A 20988-nucleotide genomic window follows, 5' to 3' on the forward strand; every position below is an offset into this window, starting at 1 on the left:
TGTCCCACAAACAGTCGTGGATTGAGTGACCAAATTATAATTGTTTTTGAGGGATTATTATCAGACGTGTAGAGTAAGAAAACTTATCCAAGATTTTGCCCTGCCGGGAATCAAATCCACGTCTCTCGCTTGCGAGGCGAGTGCTCTGACCACTGAGCTACAAGACTCTTACATTTAGTTTACTGATGAAAGAAAGAAAATTGTGTTTATTGGAATCCAAAATATTTTTCATCTTACATCCCATAAGATCTCCCTTTTTGTACCTATGACAGCATTTCATTCATTTCCTGTCACTATTGATGAGTGTAATACCAGCTGGGGTTCATATTTTTCTGAGGTGATTTTAAAGTGATTTTAAGGTTAATTTCATTTTGACAAGTACTTAATTCTGTTCAATGTTGCTAATTGGTAATGTAGTAGAGTGATTGGACATCCGGTGGTCAATTTAGCATGCAGAGGAATTTAAATGCCAATTGATACTGGGTCTAATTCTCAATTGTGCTCCTAATTGTTCTCCTCAAATTGCTTATAGAGCTGCAATAGGCTTGTTTTCATGTTAATTTAGCAGTGTAATTCTAAAGACAGATGTGGCTACTGCATCAAAGGATCCAAGGATCCAAATAAATAAGTACAGTAAAGGAAGGTTAAGTCATCAGGGAAGGAGACAGCAAAGGAGTGATCACATATGAGTTGTGCAGAGAACAGGCTTAACAAGCCTTTTCCGTTTCTGGTGTCCTTGTTTTCTGAAATGTAACCATAAAAAGCTATTCCACTTGTAACAAGGTTTCTGTTTAATGAGATTTCTGTATCTATTTGTGCAGAAAATTGATTCAGTAAAAGCTCCAATGTAAAACAGATAACAGAGTATCTCAAATTCCATTCAGGTATGTGTTTTCTTCTATCAAGGGGACAGGAAAACAGACCACGGAATTTGAATGAAGACTGTGAAGAAGACAACAATAATAAAATAGATGTTGAATGCTCCTTGCAAGGTAAATAGCAGCATCTGCCATCTTCAAATTGTATAGCCCGGTACACATCAAGGATGCAGGTTGAAAGTGCATTTTAGCTTAATGTATGAGCAGAATGGTATTTGGATGCTCAGGTCTGATGTTTAACCAGCAAGGTCAAACATAAACTATCTGTAAGTCTATACACTTGTGTATTCATAAACAGCCTGATGCTTGGAGGAGATTTGTCCTCAGGGAAACCCTCCTTCTGTGATAATTTTTTTTAGCACTGGGTTCATTATATTTATTTCAAAAGGGTGAAGAGTGAGTAGATCACCCACAAATATACGGTCAATTCACTTTACAGTCTATTCTGTGAAGCGCTTTGAGACGTCGAGAAGACGTGAAAAGCGCTACATCAAATGCAAGGATTATTATTATCTGTTGAATGTTGTGATTCAACCCTGTACCCTCCAGTTCTAAGTGTGGTGCTTAGCCAATTAAGCTACCCAAAATGTTTGATGTACCCTGCAACGAAACAAAGCATAGGACTGTGCATAGTGTTTAACCTCTTGACTTTTTTTTCTTGGAGGTAATTTACATTTTGTTGAAAATAATTATCAAGTGATAGCTTTCAAATTGATTCATATCAGCCATAGTCCACCACTTTGAACAAGACATTGGGATTTAAAAATGAAAGAAAATGGCTTTTGATTTTTGTCTATTTGATTCCAGACAACACCTCATTGGATTAGCATAAAATTTTGAAATGATAATAAATGAACAATTATTGTGCATTACATGAAAACCTCATTTGATATGAAGCCTTTCACAGGAGGAGGCCATCTCTTGTCAAATCGTGTGACAGGATCTATAATATGCACCTGGACAGGCAAACAAAGCGGGGGAGGGCTCTGGTTTAACATCTCATCGGAAGGGTGGCACCTCTGAAATTGGTTGCACTCCCCCCTGGACAGTCCAAGATGATAGTGAAGCTTGCTGCTGTTGTGGGAGTTTGGTGTCTGTGTGTGAGATGATGTAGAGAGGGTGGGATGCTGCAGTGGGGAGGGTGATTGAGAGGGTGGGGGCTGCAGTGGGGAGGGTGATTGGGAGGTGGGGGGAGCTGCAGTGGGAGGGTGGGGAGCGCAGTGGGGAGGGTGATTGAGAGGGGAGGGGACTGCAGTGGGGAGGGTGATTGAGAGGGGGGGGGCTGCAGTGGGGAGGGTGATTGGGAGGGTGGGGAGCTGCAGTGGGGAGGGTGGGGAGCTGCAGTGGGGAGGGTGATTGGGAGGGGAGGGGACTGCAGTGGGGAGGGTGATTGGGAGGGGAGGGGACTGCAGTGGGAGGGTGATTGGGAGGGGAGGGGACTGCAGTGGGGAGGGTGATTGGGAGGGGAGGGGACTGCAGTGGGAGGGTGATTGGGAGGGGGAGGGGGTGCAGTGGGGATGGTGATTGGGAGGGGAGGTGGGGTGCTGCATTGGGGAGGGTGATTGGGAGGGGAGGGTGGGTTGCTGCAGTGGGGAGGGTGATTGGGAGGGGAGGGGGGTGCAGTGGGAGGGTGATTGGGAGGGGAGGGTGGGGTGCTGCATTGGGGAGGGTGATTGGGAGGGGAGGGTGGGGTGCTGCAGTGGGGAGGGTGATTGGGAGGGGAGGGGTGGGGTGCTGCAGTGGGGAGGGTGATTGGGAGGGGGGTGCAGTGGGGAGGGTGATTGGGAGGGGAAGGTGATTGGGAGGGGAAGGTGATTGGGAGGGGAGGGTGGTGCATTGGGAGGGTGATTGGGAGGGGAGGGGGGTAATTGAGAGGGGAGGGTGATTGGGAGGGGAGGGGGTGATTGAGAGGGGAGGGGGCTGTAGTGGGAGGGTGATTGGGAGGGGTGTGTAGTGGGGAGGAGGGTGCTTGGAAGGGGAGGGGTGCAGTGGGGAAGGTGATGGGACGGGAGTGCAGTGGGGAGGGTGATTGGGAGGGGGTGCAGTGGGGGGTGGCAGTGGGGGGGGTGCAGTGGGGGGGGTGCAGTGGGAGGGTGATTGGGAGGGGGGGTGCAGTGGGGAGGGTGATTGGGAGGGGGGTGCAGTGGGGAGGCTGATTGGGAGGGGGGGTGCAGTGGGAGGGTGATTGGGAGGGGGGGTGCAGTGGGGAGGGTGATTGGGAGGGGGGGTGCAGTGGGAGGGTGATTGGGAGGGGGGTGCAGTGGGGGGTGATTGGGAGGGGGTGCAGTGGGGGGGGTGATTGGGAGGGGGTTGCAGTGGGGAGGGTGATTGGGGGGTGCAGTGGGGAGGGTGATTGGGGGGGGTTGTGGTGATTGGGAGGGGGTGCAGTGGGGAGGGTGATGGGGGGGGTTGTGGTGATTGGGAGGGGTTGCAGTGGGGGGGGGGGTGCAGTGGGGAGGGTGATGGGGGGGGTGGGGGGGGTGCAGTGGGGGGGGGGATGGGGGGGGTGGGGGGGTGTGCAGTGGAGAGGGTAATCCTCTCTGTCTCTCTCTCTGAGGCCAATGAAGTTCCACGTTTGTATTGAGCAGCACCGCGTTCCGGAGTGTCGGGAGTGAGTGTGGAGAGAGTTTCTGAGCCCCGGAGCCAGGAGTGCCCGCCCCGGGCTGGGCTGGGCCTGCGTCTGCCCCGGGGTCGGGGGGTGGGGGGGGGGGAGTTCAGGTGAAGGAGCTGGTGTTTGGCGTTGGAGCCGGAGCGGTTGCCAAGGGAACGAACGGCTGGTCTCGGCCCTGGTGGTGCTGAGGAGCCTGTGGGTGGGTGTGGGGGGTGTGGGGTGGGGACTGGGGAGGGAGAGGGTCGGTGTGTAAGTGTCTGAAAGGCTCTGCGTCAAAGGCCAGGATTATTGTTATTGATCATCATTCAGTGCTGCGGTTTTTTTTATCGACTCAGGAGGACGTTCTGATTTGTTCTGAATTGAAAGGAGATGGAGGAGAGAATTAAACGCGAATTAAACCAGTGGGGTGTTTTTTTTTTGGTGGGGGGGTGGGGGTGGGGGGAGGTAAACTCTCACTGTTTGCACACTTAATTCTGTGTGTTTGATGTGTTCTACTTTGACGATTCGTTCTTCGTTCACAATTGTATGTGCCATTTGTTTCGGTATTAATGTTTTTTTTTTGGGGGGGGGGGAGAGAAATGCGGTGATCAAACTCGAACCTTCCAATCTTCTGGTTTAATGTTGTGGATTGCATTGGTATTGAGAGGTTTTTGTGCTTAGCTTTAGAAACGTTTTAGTTTAGACACGATAACGTATTTTATTCATCGTGTTACATCAACAAATCCAAATCCCCGACTGTCCAGGCACCTTGAGACGTCCGTCCAACGTGAAAGGCTCTGTACCAATGTAATTTTGTGTTGTATTATTTTAGATTGCAATGGACATTACTAGGGGCAGTCTGGATGAGATATCATCTCCGGCATCTGGTTCACAATCGCGACTTGGGAGCAGAGTAGTAAGTAGTGTATCACCCGACGGACGAAGACTGAACGTGCAGTCCACTGGAACTCTTACGGTGCTGACTCCTGAACCAAATTTATCCCAGGTAAACCGTATGCTATCACAAAACCTTTTCCCTTAGTAATTAACAAAGTAGCAACAAAAAACATAAATTGAAACAATGTGTTGAAGTTATTTTTATTTGTGTTAAAAGATGTGACACAATGTATTCTTCTTTAATGGAAAATGCTATTGTTTATCTATTTGAGATAACATGCAGCATGAAAGGTCTGAAACGAAAATACCCTAATTCAGCCAAATGTTAGTTTATTTTTTAAATAATGGACACACAGTTTCAAAATAGTGAAAGTGGGATCTAATGTATGTCGATTACTAACATCTGGGAATGTTTCAATACTTGTTTATAAATATAAGTTTCATTCAAAAACAAAACAAATAAGTCACTTGTCATAACAATCAGTCTGTATTGGACTTTGAATAATAAATGTGAAAATATTCTATTTTGGGCAGATCAAAGATACCCATTTAAACATTCAATCTACTTGCACGTTTATTTTATTTTCATGACAGGAACAGCCTAATACTTTCGAAAATTCGACCACCTCCATGGAATTCTTAAGTGAATCCTTATTTAATTCTTCCTGCGAGATTTTGGCTCATGAAGGTGATCTCTGCAATGACCAGGAGGACATGAATACCGTGGATGCTGACATTGCATATCCTGGAAGAGGATATTTGCCTCAAGAGCAAATTCATTCAGAACATCAGGCCCTGCTGACTTCAGTAAAGTCTGGTATGATGAGTGAATTTAGAACTTGAAGAAGCTTTAATAAGCATGTTCACTAAGCTGTTATCATAGAGAATCCTTCTTTTTCAGAAAATCTTTCTACTCCAAAAGATTCAGAAGAAGACTCCGAGGATCATTTGCAGCAGACACCGACATTAAAAAATGAATCTGGTAAAAGCACACTTCTAACCTTCAGAATTGAACATTATTTTATATAGTTTCTTATGTTTGTCCAGCTCTTTTACATTACAAAGGAACAAAAGCATATTGAATTTTTCAAAGCTGAAAACAAATAGATATCTAGACACTAATTGTGAATAAAGTATCACAGAGCAGAAATGAACAATGTTCTTTCCCCAACATTCCTTTGAAATATCTTTGGATGAACATTTGGGCATTAAATAAGAATAATTTCTCATGATAGTTTTCATTGTAGCTTTGTGAAACAAACAACCAATTAGAGGACTTATAATAATAATAATAATCCTTACATTTGATATAGCGCTTTTCATGTCAGGAGGACATCCCAAAGCGCTTCACAGAACACACTGTAAAGTGAATTGACTGTATATTTGTGGGCGAACGCGGCAGCCAATTGCGCACAGCAATGTCCCACAAACAGTCGTAGATTGAAAATGACCAATTTATTATTGTTTTTGGTTTTGGAGGGATTATTATTAGGCGTGTGGAGTAAGGAAACTTGCCCAAGGTTTCGCCCTGTCTGGAATTGAACTCAGGTCTCTCGCTTGCAAAGCGAGTGCTCAAACCACTGAGCTATAGGACTCCACGAAAAAGAAATCATCGAGTATTCCGGGGTGAGCAACAGCTAGACCACATGTAGAACAAATGTTCCTCTACGCTGCCCAACAGTATGCTTTAACCCCAAACTCTGAACTCACAATTGTTTGTCATTTCAATTTCAAATACCAGTAATTCATATGACCACTGAATCAATTGCTGTCTTAATGGTAATTTATGTTGAGCCTACATGCCGACTGGTTTCCTCAATTAATTTCATACAAGACCCAGTCGTGAAAGCGGAAATCATGACCTCACCAGGAAGAGTTGGATTTGAATCCTGAGATGGCCTCAGAGTATGTGCGACTGTTATCCATCCAATTATCCTCACCCCTTGTTTGTGGAGACTGTTTTGCAACAGCAATTTTTAAAAAAAAATAGGTTTCACAGAAATGTTTAAGATGTATTCCAAAATACATAGTTTTGAAAGTTTCATATTTTTCAATGAGAATTTTGAAATTCTATTTATTTAGAAGCCCAAAATTAAATTAAACAGTTTTTCCATTCTCGTTATTTGTCTTTGCCTTTGTATGTAGTGATAGTTTGCCCCGGTAGTGAGCTAGAGATCTCAGTGGTGCAGAAGTGAAAATTATGGATCATGTCCAGTCTTTGTGCCCATTTGACCTCTAGGGGTGGAAATGATAGATTCGAAGGAGTTGGCTCCATATTTTGCTATATTTAGCATGCTACTGTACTTGTATAAATAATAGGCAGGCAAACAAAGGAGATTCCCAATGGAAGGAGTAATTGGAAAGATTAGCCTTTGATCAAGCCAGCAGTTGAGGAATCTGTGGCAAAGGTTCATAATGGCTGAAGTAAAAAACAAAGCTTGTTGGAAAGAATACTACGCAGTCGTACAAATACTGTATGTAGTGTTGGTTTCTCAAGATTTTGATTTGTCATACTACTACTATTCCTACAATATTGTAAATCCTTACCAGTGTAAAGATTAAATATTGTTTTGATGAAATGCCTAGATAATTCTAAGCAAGAAGATTTGTATGACAAGTTTGGAGATCCACAACTTCAAGAAGCAGTGCTGAAAATGAAGAGATTGGATAAGTTATTGAAAGAGAAGCAGGAAAAAGAAAAGGAAGTGAATGAACAAGGACGAGTGCTGAGGAAAAAACTCTGGGAAGAACTGGAGGTAAACTGACAGCAAATGCTTATATTGTTTGTGGAATCTGGTTGTTTCGGCAGCAGTCCTCAAATCTATTCAAGTCAATTATGATTACTTTAAACTCCATTCATTTCATTTCAGTACCTTCCCACCCCTTTTTTTAACCTTGACTGCTCTCAATTTTCTTCAAGTCCAGTCTTTGTGCCTCTAGAGGTGGAATTGAAAACAAGATATGGAAAAGACACTACTGAAAGTATTAAAAGGAAATGACACAGCAGGAAGGAAATAAGAGCACATAGAATATGAAAGAAAATAGTATAAAGATAGAAAAAAAAATGTAAGTGATGCCTGGACATAATGATAAAAGTGCTCTGAGACGCCGTCCGGCATGGAGGGTGCCATATAAATCCAAGTTGTTGTTGTTAAAAGTCCAAAGAAAGCAACAACAAAATTGTAAAAATGTGAAAATTAGGATTATAACAGTAATCAATCAAGTTTGGGATGAGAGAAAGTAAAGAGAAACGTTAAAACAAAAGGAATGTGAAACCAAGACCTTCTAAAGAAGCAGAAGAAAAGGCCAAAGAAATAGAAAACGAAAAGGAAGTTGAAAATACTCGAATGAATGTTTAAAGATAGGGATTCAAGTTTTCATTGAGGTCTAATGTAACGGTGTTTATTCATTCAACATATTAATGAAAATCTATTATAGTGCCCTTTGACTTACAGATAAGCCCAAATCAAATTACTTTGTATCCTGTACATGTCAATTGCTAGGAAAAGAGTGAGAAAGAGGCCCAGAAGGCAGCACCCAACAGCAATGCACAGTCTGGAATGTCTCTTAAAGAAAAAGTAAGTCTTGTGAGGAAAAATAATCCCAGTCAAAAATGATACTTTAAATATGACAGACAATCATAAATCATAGTAAAAATAGTACTAATTTTTACAGTTGGTTTCCTTATTTCGCAAGGCAACAAAAAGGAAAGTCACCTCAAGATACTGTCCCTTTAAGATACACCCGAGCCCTTTAATTCCATCTAGTCTTGCTCTGTGGAGTATTTTGTCTTCAATTTCAAGATTTATTAAAATAAATGATACATTCATTATTGAAATAACATTAGAAAATAAACTTCCATTTGGATACTAGTTGGTGAAGTTCATGAAGTACATGTGCAGTATATCTGTTCTACTTCAGAATGCAGTGCAGGACAGGACTATATAGCTTTAGTCTGTTGATTCCACCTAAAGACAGCAGTTTGACATGTTGTCTGCAAAATATTGGTCCATGCATTGGATTTTGCCTCTGTAGATGACAATAAGGCATTATAGATTAGGCCAGTGGATAATATTTTGAATAGTAAAGATTTTTTTCCTGATATCTGAAGTGTGCAAATGTTTGGAATAGTCATAAACCAATATAAGGCAATAAAGGGAAACACTTCAGGGTTATTCATTATAGCACTCCAATAGTAGAATTAATATGCTGGAGGGATGACCTTTGGTGAACTGCATACCTTTTCCTATTCTCTACTTTTTAATGTTTATATGACATACATTTATGCTTAATTCACGTAAATTACAACAGGAACATTTGCACTACACCAAAGCAGCCTGTATTGAAGAAATGTGGGACCATTAAAGTTCTTGTGAAATATTTTCTTTCATTCTCAGTTATGAAATAAACTTAGTAAATGTAATGTGTTGTCCTCATTGCCATTAATACCATGTTATAAAGCTGGAAAGTAATGGTTCTCTTTGTTTTAGGATGCATACTCTGAGGGAGTGGAAGACAGTCATGAAGTGTCAGAAAATGCACTCCGATTCTTAGCTTTGACACCATCTTACTCCAAAAATAGTAAGTGGCTAGAAGAAATATATGATTTTGGTTGATGTTCAAAAAGGTATTTTGTGTAAAATGATTTCATTTGCAAAATGTAAGTAAAATATACTTGACTGTGAATACAAGGTTGAATTGACCTTTATTAGAAATGTGAAACATTTTGCAGAATTACAAGCTGCTCTGTTTATTAAAAAAAATGTATTCAGACTGTGAATTTAACCAATGTCTACATTTCTGTGTGTATAGCTAGCCATTAAGCAGAGTTATGACCATAGTCATCAGATTGCTACTTTTTCTTGATCAGGCACAACTGGTGAAGATCTGTCAGTTGGACCAATATTCCACACCCAACTCCCTTTGGAGGAATATGAACGGTGTAACAAAGAAGGAGGCCAAGGTGAGAATAAGTAATAAGTATGTAAATATTAATTTGGCATCTTTTGATCATAACCTTTGTTCTCTATGAACAAACCTCAGGATAATCAGAAGCTGTCTGGTTGAGAAACTCAACAACACTTCAATGAATGCCATGAATGTAAGCAGCAAGTTCAAATGAATGAAAACTACATTTAATTGAAACTAACTGGGATAGATGCTTTCAAACATTTTTAAAAGTGGCTATAGTGAAACACGTGACTCCTTAATTGGTGAAGTACTTGATTTCTCTTTTTGTGGGGCTCAACAATAGAGTCTTTGGTCCTTAGTTTGTTTTTGTGTTGGATAATTGCATTATTGAATTATCTTCAAAAATGCAGATTATTTCATAAAGATATTAATTTCCCATCTGTTTTGCAACAGGGTTTACAGTAATGGAGTCCTGCAGCTCAGTGGTGAGAGCACTCGCTTTGCAAGCGAGAGACCTGAGTTCAATTCCAGGCAGGGCGAAACCTTGGGCAAGTTTCCTTACTCCACACGCCTAATAATAATCCCTCCAAAAACAATAATAAAATTGGTCATTTTCAATCTACGACTGTTTGTGGGACATTGCTGTGCGCAATTGGCTGCTGCGTTCGCCCACAAATATACAGTCAATTCACTTTACAGTGTGTTCTGTGAAGCGCTTTGGGACGTCCTCCCGACGTGAAAAGCGCTATATCAAATGCAAGGATTATTATTATTATTAGGTTTGGATTTTAATATAAATTTTCATTAGGTAACTAGGGGCTGTAATAAATTTAGCTGACAGAGGAAATAATACACGACTGATGACATTGTATGCTCTGTTTTGCAGTGATATATATTTCAATAAACTTCAATTGACAACTGTAAAATTATAAAAAAAATCTTGAAAAGAACTGGTTTAGATATAAGATGCCATCTGGTGGACAGTTTGGATACAAGAATTCCGCTTGTCAGTTTTACAAAATTGCTAGAGAGGTTTGGCTAAATGCATCAACATTTAAACAGATTGTGGTAATTGAGACGTGTAGTGAGATTTTAGTGAGGCCAATTGCGCAATCATTCAAACCCGTAGAACTGAATTTAATGAGTTAATTTAATGAGTAAGTGTCCTGCACTTAAGTTTGGATAAAAAGGTCCATTATGATGTAGACTTTGTGTGTAGGAATTTATTTAATGGAACATTTAAAAAAAAATCACTTTAGTAGATACAGGAAAGGCACAATTACATAATTGTATGGATAATATCATGTAACAGATGTTTGTTTCTTCATGTGACCAACTTAATTTCCTATTCTCTTCATTATTTGTATTTGTGGTCACTGTCTATGCTGCTCATAGTTTGCTTCTAGGGGTGTTTTGTTGTGATTAGGTTCCATTCTTATTTCTTTTCACTGGTACAGTAACTTATCTATGTTTGTTGCTAAATTCGATTTGCAAATAATAATACTTGCATTAGATATTAATGCCTATAATATCGGGAAAGTTTTGTATAGTGACTGTACTAGTGGGAGAATGCAGCAGCTAATCAGCAGTGTTCCATAAAAAGTGCTCAGCAAAAAATTATATTTAGATACATTTATATATCCCTGTACAGTAATCATGTTCATGTGATTAAACAATGTCCAGAGCTGCTTTGCAGAGCAGATATGTGATGTAACATTTTGTGTTAAACAGTAGATGGCAGTCAAATACCAATTAAAGTCCAAGTCTTAAGTCCAAAGTCATCTCAATTGTCTGCATGATGAAAATCAAATGAGGGAATTTTGTAAATTAAGTGATGTGAGGGGACGTAAAAGAAAGTCATTACCAGTTTCTATAAGGGTCTAGACTAACTAGTGACTATCCTTGGGGTGGGTGGTGGGGATGCTTTCCATTTCTCCCATTACAGAAGAAACTCGCCTCAGCTTAGTATCTCTCCCTGGTAATATTGTCAGAAATGTTGGGAAATCTGGAATTTGTTGTGTGGGAAATCATGAGTTTAAACCTTTGCCCAATTGTTTCAGAAACAGCATAGTGGAGGTGATTACATTTCCAATGCATAATTTGAAATGTATCGTATCTTGTTTATTATTAAACTTTGGATGAACATTGTTGCACACTACAATAATAGTAATCCTTATCATGTCTTTGAGACGTCTCAAAGCGCTTCACAGATATACTGTAAGGTGAATTGACTGTATATTTTGTGGGCGAAACATAGCAGCCAATTGTGCACAGTACAAGCTGCTTTCCTGGAATTGCTGCTCAGTAGATACCATTCACTGTACCCTAAATTCTGGCTTAATTCTAGCCCAATGACAAGTTCAAGCCTGAAGTGGTTAAATGCTGTGGCTCAATAGCAAAGCTTTCCTGAGTTCACAAAAACTAGCTTTCTGTTAGTCTTTGGCAAATACTCATTTCGGTATGGAAAAATGTGCTTAATTGAAGGAAGTATTATGGAACACTGCATTTTTATGGATTTGATTAGCTTTCTGAATTGGATCCTAAATCCATAACATAAGTAGAGCTTGGCACCATGGAGTGAAATATATTTTGGTATTTGGCTTACTGCTTCTTAGGAGGAAAAAACTTAATGCAGTTTTAGTTGTTATAACCATAGCAGTTTGAATGTTAAAGTTATCAGTTTTTTATTCTCTTTTAAAGCGAAGCCAATGTGGTATACTTGTAGTTTATAGTTAATGTATATCTTAGAAGTCTATATTTTTAAATGTAGTACAGATGGTGGAACTACATCTTATTTTATGTGAGCTGCCAATACGTTATGTTTAAGGTTAATTCATGTGTAATTGGACTATCCTTTCATACATTTATGAGAGGCAAACTTACACTGAGTGGAACATGGTTAGCTAAATGCCTATAATAGGTTTGCATTGGAATTTGAATCCTTTTGAGAGGTGCACCTGTGCCCTCATCTTAAACTCAGTAAAAAAAAATCAATTGTGTAACCCAGTGACACCTTCAGTTCTAAACTGAGCACCTGGTATCTTGTGAAACAGTAAGGCAATTAATATCTATAAACATGACACATGCTGAATTATTATTCCACTATTTACTAAAAGCTTGGTGATATGATCCCATAATACAATTAATTTATCCTTTTTTTAAAAAAGACATGTGTTTCTTTATGAATTGCACCACTACCAGTTAAGAAGGAAACAGGTGTGTTTCTCCTTCTGACAGAACAACCAACAATTGGAATTCACCATTTGGAAGTTGTTCACAACTGAGTTATTAGGGTCGAAACTTGGCAATTTTTAATGAGATTTTTCGTAACTGGATACACATTAACTCAAGGGAAATCTGTTTTTGGAGCAGAGTTCTCATGAATAGACCTGATGCACTTTATGGTAAACAGAAGGACTCAAATTCTTTAATGAAGGTTTGAAATTTCTGCATTTTAGACCACAGAAACTACATTATTAGTATTAGTTTAATTAAGTACAAAAATACACACATTACTTTGGTATGAGATTCCATTTTATTTGTCCACTTCTTTGCGCATATACTGTGCAATATTCTTGAAAGTATATTTATATATATTTCTATATTAGGATTTAATGTGTTATTGATTGCCTTCTGTGTTGAGTTGAAGCAGTTCAAGAGCTGATGAGGAACAGTTTTATGCCGTTTAATAAACTTGCCCTATGAATAATTTTCTTTGTTGACAGAGTGCCATATCAGTGCTGAAGGAGTTCAATTACTTCCAGATATCTCAGAAAATACCCCGAACCAAGACGAAAGTAAGGAAAAATCATCTCCCAAAAAAGGCAGCCAAACGAGCAAAGATTTTATTAAAAAGAATATACAGGTACATGAAAATATTTTTGTAACTGCATGGTATAGACTAAGGCAAAAGGACCAATGATGATAAAAATACCTAAAGTTAACCTTTGTTTATTCTTGTGAGGTCACCTTTTAATATAGGATGTATCCACTTGCATCTTGATTCTGTACAATGCTCCCTTTTGTCCTGTATATCTTTCGAGCCACAGTTGTTAATAAATCATTGTCAATAATCCTTACAGTTGGCAAAGGAGGCCAGGAACCTGGTACTGCTGACCAGTGATGAAAAGGAAAGGTTGGCAGAACTACTGAAGAATGTGGACACTGAAAATGATAATAGATCAAGTAATGAGGTAAGGCAAGTTGTTTGATGTTTTTGTATTTGTGCCTAAAATCATAAGAATTTTTTCCTTGTCGAATTAGCAACTGCACGTGCATTCATTAAATGAAACATTGAGTTTCTAAAGGTTATTGATATCTTGTTGTTGTAACTAAAAGTGTAACAAATATCACTCTATTAATTTGCAGATTATGGTTTTGATTTTTTTCAAAAGTTTCATGCATCCAAATTTTACCTAATCACTTGATTTTAACAGAATATGTTTTTCACGAGGAGCAAATTAATTGCATCATTCACTTTGCAGAAAGATGGACTTGGTCTTTTTTCGTGTAACAATTCTTATGTTCATATGTTCCTAAGACGTGGTTCATGACTTACAAATGTTGAGGGGAAAAAAAGGTTTCCCCCAATCTTCCCACCAGATATGGATTTGCTGAACTGATTCCTGCAAAAACAAACAGATTGAATTGATTAACTATTTCAAATAAGAGTTATGAATATCCGGTTGGGAACAAGGGTGACAATTATAGGGATAGTCACAGACTCAAATGCACCATAGGACCTATATTGTCCCATATGTGGGTGGGGTAGGGGTGAAAGTGTCCTGTGAGATGAGGTGGAGGGGGGTTTTGAGGAAGGCCAGAGCTGACTAGTGAAGATTTGTGAAGATAATGATTCGGCAGTTGGGTGTTAAAATTGTATGGTTCCCAGTTGGAGCTTGGAGAACAAACCAAAGCTGCCAGAACAGAAATGTCATAGGATAAGTTGAGAGGATTATTTGAGCATATGATAGGGTGACATATTCCCATTTGCTATGGTGAAATATTTTATTTATACTGCTCCAGAAAATAGAAGTGCACAGAAGTCCAGAAGTGGAAGACAACACACATATTTTATTAATTTATATTTTATATTCTCCTTCCCTAAGCAAAATAAAGAAGCCAAAATTATGTTTTCAATGCAAGTTAACAAATAACACATTTTTTAAAAAAATCTTTGTGAGCAAAGTTGGACAGTGTGATGAAAAAGAATGTTTCATTAGCAATGCACCATATTTATTTTGGCTTTCAATATATATTCCTAAAAAATTTTTTTTTATTGATAGCTCTGATAACAAAGTTGTTATTGACTTCAAAATAGATCTCCAGCCATATTCTGAATTTGAGAAAATCTGTTTTAAATTGTAGATGAATAAAACTGATATGGTATACACTACTATTTTAAATCTGTTTTGGCAATTATTTTTATTTGAAGAAGTTGCCAATAGTTTGAAGTATTTAATAAATGTTAGATCAGTGCTGAGATGAAAGAACATTTCTGAATTGCCTTTTGTCGTGGTCCACTGGCATTGAATGCAACCTCAAAACAACTTTACTTTTTGTATTTTTAAATTTGCTTTGTGCTTCAATATTTTCTTTCATCTCTGGATTGATGCCGGAGCCTAGATTTCCCAAACAGGCAGTCCTTCTAAAAGCACTCTGAAAATCTGACTCATAGACCTGAAGTTTGGGCAAAAAAGCTCCCTGTTGATTTTTTTTTTAAAAAAAGGACCCAGTGATACTTCGCTCCAAGCAAATAATTTTTTGCTGGGCTTTCAAAGGATGCAGCAGATAATTGGACATTTGTTTTACAATTGCCTTTACATCACTTTTATTTCTGGGAAAGAGACAAGTTCTTTGAGCTCTCAGTAAATATAACTTTCACTGATTTCAACATTCTTTGCTAAAATGAATTGTACAATGAATGTGCAAAGACCTCATTTTCTTCTTCACTTGCAATCTTAGTGAACAGAAAATACAGATATTATTTCTTTACTGGAATTATCACAGCAAAAAAAGTCCACTTTAACAAATTGTTCAGCCTAAGCATAATCTTACTTCACTTGTTTATCTCAAAATGACTTATAATTTATTTGATGATGATTTATTGATGTCTAGGAACCATAATTCTTGTTCTCTTCAACGTTCTCTCTGAAAGTTTCCATTTGAAAGTGAATTGACTTAATTGAGAGAAATATTTTGATTGTCATTAGAAGTTACTCAAAAGAGAATTATGTATTCCTGGAGTTATAAGTTGATGCTTGTGGCAATGTACCTTAATGCACATTATTGCTATCTCATGTTTCAGAAACCTTTTTCAAAAGTCAAATTATAACCTTTCCCACAATCATTGCTTGCTCTGTTTTTCATTTCCTTGTGCCTAATTGGGTAGTATAGCACTACATTCATTACTGTTGTTTAAGTGCCAATTTTTCTGTTCACAACATTATAGCAAAGCTTTGTACCTTTCGCTCTTCAGGAAAGTTTAGAGCTCTGGGCAACATCCAAGCCAGAACAAGATGGATACACATCAGAACTCACATATCTACAGCAATTGGATGAGATAAATTCCAGACTTAATATGCTTGTTCCGGATGAGAATTTCTCTGTGACTGACAGCACACAGTCTGAATACCAAAGCAAGAATTCTCTACTGGAGGTATGTGAATACAGCAAGCAATAATTGTTGGCATGTTTACCTAGTAAGTAACACAGGTTTGACTAACTTTATTGGTATTGCTGAATACAGTCATTCAAATTATTTTTAAAGAAACTTTTTCCTGAACAGGACTATAGAGGATCAGAAAGGACCATTAGATCCCATCTAGCTGATCCCGCAATTGGTCCATATAATGGTAGAATACAATAATAATAATAATCCTTTCATTTTTTATAGCACCTTATCACGTTGTCGAGAAGTCTCAAAGTGCTTCACAGGAAATACTTTAAAGTGGATTGACTATATATCTTGTCGGTGGAACAATGCTACAGCTTTACAAAATCATATAATTCAATAGCACTGCAGATTTACACACACTTATGTGCCACTTGTGTAATTTAGCAGTTTGTAAATTGTGGCACTCTTGAATTTCAGAAGAATCTAGAGAACCTACTATGTGTGGCCAAAAAACTGTTGTAATTAGTTGGGTTTTGCACTAGTTAGCAGGAATAAGAGCACCATAATTTACTTGGTTAACCTCACCAGTGAGGCACGCTTATTGAAATTGATAGAGATTTACTCTTGAACAGAAAATATGGTTGAGTTGAAACAACAGCAACAAGATTACATTTGTATAGCGCTTTCATGTCGGGAGGCTGTCCCAAGGCGCTGAAAGATGTATTGAAGAAATTCATTCTTAGATTTGCAGTTATTTGAACATCTGTTCCCACTAGCCACCATTCACAATTTACTCCAAATCACTAGAAGTGTAAATTAGTCTACCGTCAACACCTTAGTCTCTGACTCTGCAAATTTCCACTATACCTGTATATACTATCCAGATGTTTCTCAGGTTCTCTTGCTCCAATGTAGGATTTTTTTAAAATTTGACTTTTTGTGTAGCTTTCTATGACAAATGTTCTCTATTACAGATTTATTTTGACATTCAGTTAGAACTTTCATGTCAAAAAAGTCCTTTAGGATTCAAAAACCTCAGATAGTAAAAGAACATTTTTGTAATACTTAATGAGGTATTGAATTGCTTTTAAACAGCTTGATTAGCCGGTCTCTCTGACTAAAAACATTAAGATATTGGGTGGAATGTTCCACTTAATCTAAGTCAATTTCAAGGATTACTATTGCAACAACACATAATCAGTAGGGTAAAACTAACCTGTCTCACAATGGACTAATCCCAGCTCACATTCTCTGTTAGTGGGTGAACAATCCCAACGCTTGGTGAATTCTGCTTTGCAATGGAAGGAAGAGCCGACATCGGAGGATCGTAAAGCGACATTGCTATGAATGTTTGGCATTCCACCATTATCTATTACTACTTGATTCGCATCACTAATTAAAATCAGATGGTTCATCTGTGCTGCATCTAATGTGGCTTTTATTAAAGCCATGAAATTAATTTCTGCAGTGGTTTGTCTGTTGCTGCGAACAATCTTGTATTGCCTTATCAAGCTTTGAAGCCACTTAGGGACTGTTCTGCTTTAATATCTGTGATATTTTAGACACTTTAAATCTTGTCAGATGTAAATTAAGATGTGACAATTAATCCTTTCGCCACTGAATGTTTTTTGTACAGTTTTGAAAATGGACCTTTGATTGTGAATCCTGACAACAATTCCCTGTGTTATTGTTGGAGATTGGTACTTCAGTGTTTCAAAACAATAAAAGTGGAAAAGGCTTTGAGTTCTGAATTTGTTAAGATGTAAAGTTTCATCAGAAAAAAAACATTAAATGAGGTAGGAAATACAGCTTTAAGGTAAGTATCCAGGATGAGTTCTTGAGATAATGAATTTCAGTGAGTAGGAAATATTGTGTCCTGTGTGAGATTGGGTTTATTCCAAGTTAGTTTCAAGTGTTGAGCTCTGGTATAGACATCTATAAATTCTGTATCTATTTCGGTTTTTAAAAAATACTGCTTTGACTGTCCATGGTTAACATTGGGGGCATACGGGTTATTATAAAGTTTGGCTTTGTCCAATGGCATTCTTGCAAAATGAATGGGATATAGGCTGGCATTGAAAAGCTTTGTTGTATTTCAGTTCACTCACTTGTGGAAAGTATTTCAACTATAACTGCTTCTGGGTTCCACCAGTTAACTTTCATTAACCACAGAAATGACAGAGTTCAAATAAATACAAGCTATAATTGAATGCATGTGGCTATTGGTAAAGATCAGAAAAACATTTTGTATCTATTTGACCCACCAGCTATTGTTCTCAAAGAGTTAAATTGATTGCTGCTACGATTTTATTCAAACCTAGTTTTGCCTTATAGCAATGATGATAGATGATATTTTACTCAATTTAGGATTACAAAATTGTGCAAAGAAAACAGTAATAGATCCTGTGGCTCTGTGTGCCTGAAGGTAAAAAATTGTTCTGTGGCAACTGTAACAAATACACAGACAATCCATTTTGCAGTATATTCTGTGAAGCGCTTTGAGACATCTTGAAAACGTGATAAGGTTGCGATATCAAATGCAAGGATTATTATATCTATTATTTGTTCCCTCCACCCCTTCTTTCCCACATTATCCCACTCTTTTCTCCATCTCCCATCCTTCCCCACAGCTCTCACACTCAGCTTGGGTGCAAACCCTGGACTGTCCAACTGCTTTGGGACATCCTTCTGATGTGAAAGGAGCTGTATAGAAATGTAAATTTGTTGCTGTTGTTGTATTTATGCGTGCATTGTATCTATTTTGTTTGTTATGCAATAATTTTAAAGCTCAGACAATGAAAACTGTTGGGTCTTAGGTGCTGATATCCCCAACCAGGAAGATGAGGTTTCAGGAGAAAGAGAATAGAGCGTATTCCAGTGCTCATGGGAAGAGTAAAAGATTTATGAAGACTGTGGTCTTCCTGAAAAACATTCATCCAGTTTTATTGGAATATATATAACAAACTCAATGATAGAAATCCATGGACACATGGTTGCAGATCACTGTTTAGTTCTGAGAATCATAAAGTTGTCTTAATTCTAAGAATCCAAAATACATTATGTGATTGATTATTTAAGGGAAAACGCATAATACAATCACACTGCCTGTTAAAGACATTATTTTTCCATATCTGAATAACAAACCACATTGATGTGACTAAACAACTCAGAATTCCTAAGAAAACTTTCTAAAAACATTGATGTTATAAAAGACACCAACACAAGAACATTTAAAAAAAAATGAGCCAAAGTCATCTAAATCTTAGTTGCCAACAATTGGTATTTTACAGTGGCAGTGTTATGTAGCTTTTCTACCGTTTCTTCATTTTATGTGTAATCTTGCCAAGGATTATGCTTTTCTCCAAATTCACAACCCACATGAGAACAATTTTCAAGCTAGAGTATCAAAAGAGGAATTTACCTCACTTTGATTTTGAATGTTTATGTTGGCCACTATGTTTTACCTCACAGCTTTTATTCTTCTTGTAGTATTGCATTTCCCAGTTTCTGCTGTACAGAAAGCTGGTACCCAAAGACACAAAATTAGACAATGTACCGCCTAACAACACAACCCAAAATGGGTATTATTTATCAAATTGTAATCTAAATTAGTATGACACATTTTCATTTCATTCAGGTTAAGGTGCCTGGATTATCTTTGGAAACTATGTGAAGCATTGGTTAATATAATATAAAATTATTTAAATTCCATTGCAGCTCCAAAGCTAAACAATTCTACTTATTACTTATTTCATCCTTGATAATTCAGGAGATCCTCAAACACTTGTCCTCCTGACGTGAAAGGCGCTTTATAAATGGAATCTTGTTGTTGTTGTTGTTGTCTTTACATTTTAGCTTTATTTGGTGAATAATGTGATGTGCATAACAGTTCCTGTATTCCAACTTTAAGATTGGATAAAGAAATTACTTCTTGAAGCTATTATTTAGAGTTTTAACACTGCTGTTAAATTACGCAGCTTTGCAGTTGGAACCTGTTGAATCAGCAGCAGGCCATTGAGCCTGCTATTATCATCATTGAATTAATCTTTCATCATTTATATTTTTGCTCTGAACAGTATAATTGATTAACGTTAATATTTGGGGAATATAATTGTTGTAGAAAACTGGTGTTTAGATAACACTATTGGAAATATGAAGCACTTTGAAAAGGAATGTTGCTTTCAATAAAACAGAACCGTCTGTGACCATCATGTTCTAATTTTCATGTGGAGATAATTAAAAGGTTTTTTGGAGTTCCACTTTGGTTTATTGGCAAAGTGCATTATTGCTTTGGTCAATTAGTAGGAGTCCATATAAATAGCCCTCGTGTTTATACGTCCCGGTGGGCGAAACCTTAGGCAAGTTTCGTTAATCCACACGCCTCTGTTTACCTAGCAGTAAGTAGGAACCTGGTTGTTGTGGATTGGCAGATTGCTTTCTAGGGATAATAATCCCTCAAAAAAAATTGGTTACGACAGTGGGTCACTGCTGTGCGCAATTGGCTACGACGTTTGCCCACAAAATACACAATCAGTTCAATTTGCAATATATGTTGTGAAGCTCTTTGAGACATCTCCAAAATGTGATCAGGTGCTATGTTAAATGCAAAGAATGTTATTATTATAGAGGATAAGTAGCCATTAAAGAGTTGCTTTGTGAATAATTTAACTTGGTATATTTCAATATAGCATTCTGTGTTCCTCCTAAAAATTAATTGACTTACCATTCTCATACAATACATGTCCTTGAGGGCATACAACCTGCTTCCAGAGACTCTCATGTTGTTTTGTAACTGTTGGATATGTGTGAGAGCAGTTTGGGATAATTCTCCTTCCCTGGATTAGTGTATCTTATTCATTTTGGTTGGTAGAGATTGCTTTCAGTAACTCACATTGACTCCCCTTCAGTGGCTGTGGCTGAATTTCTTTTATGGCGTTTATATTATTAAATTTTTAAGTTTACTTATTTTTGTAGCTGAACAGGTATCTATACTGACGTTGATCTGGATTTTTGTTCAACATGTATGCTGATGCAGCTGTAAATTTGACAGCATTAGGCTTAACACGCATGAAGTTTGATAAATTCATTCCAGTTTT

The 20988-nt window shown here is 38.1% G+C and overlaps 1 protein-coding gene across 1 annotated transcript in view; it reads left to right on the plus strand.

Annotated features, from left to right (window-relative positions):
* Nucleotides 1-3586: 3586 nt before the first annotated feature.
* fsip1 (fibrous sheath interacting protein 1) overlaps nucleotides 3587-20988 on the plus strand; it is a 90019-nt gene continuing 72617 nt past the window's right edge. Inside the window, exons 1-11 of the mRNA XM_042338294.1 lie at nucleotides 3587-3688; nucleotides 4301-4474; nucleotides 4960-5182; nucleotides 5267-5347; nucleotides 6952-7121; nucleotides 7869-7943; nucleotides 8856-8946; nucleotides 9236-9328; nucleotides 13002-13141; nucleotides 13359-13469; nucleotides 15755-15934. Of these exons, the coding sequence (XP_042194228.1) occupies nucleotides 4307-4474; nucleotides 4960-5182; nucleotides 5267-5347; nucleotides 6952-7121; nucleotides 7869-7943; nucleotides 8856-8946; nucleotides 9236-9328; nucleotides 13002-13141; nucleotides 13359-13469; nucleotides 15755-15934 (1332 nt within the window). The 5' untranslated portion in view covers nucleotides 3587-3688; nucleotides 4301-4306. The remainder of the gene's footprint in view (nucleotides 3689-4300; nucleotides 4475-4959; nucleotides 5183-5266; nucleotides 5348-6951; nucleotides 7122-7868; nucleotides 7944-8855; nucleotides 8947-9235; nucleotides 9329-13001; nucleotides 13142-13358; nucleotides 13470-15754; nucleotides 15935-20988) is intronic.

Source organism: Callorhinchus milii, unplaced genomic scaffold (assembly GCF_018977255.1).
Source record: "Callorhinchus milii isolate IMCB2004 unplaced genomic scaffold, IMCB_Cmil_1.0 Scaffold9, whole genome shotgun sequence".
NCBI lineage: Eukaryota > Metazoa > Chordata > Chondrichthyes > Chimaeriformes > Callorhinchidae > Callorhinchus > Callorhinchus milii.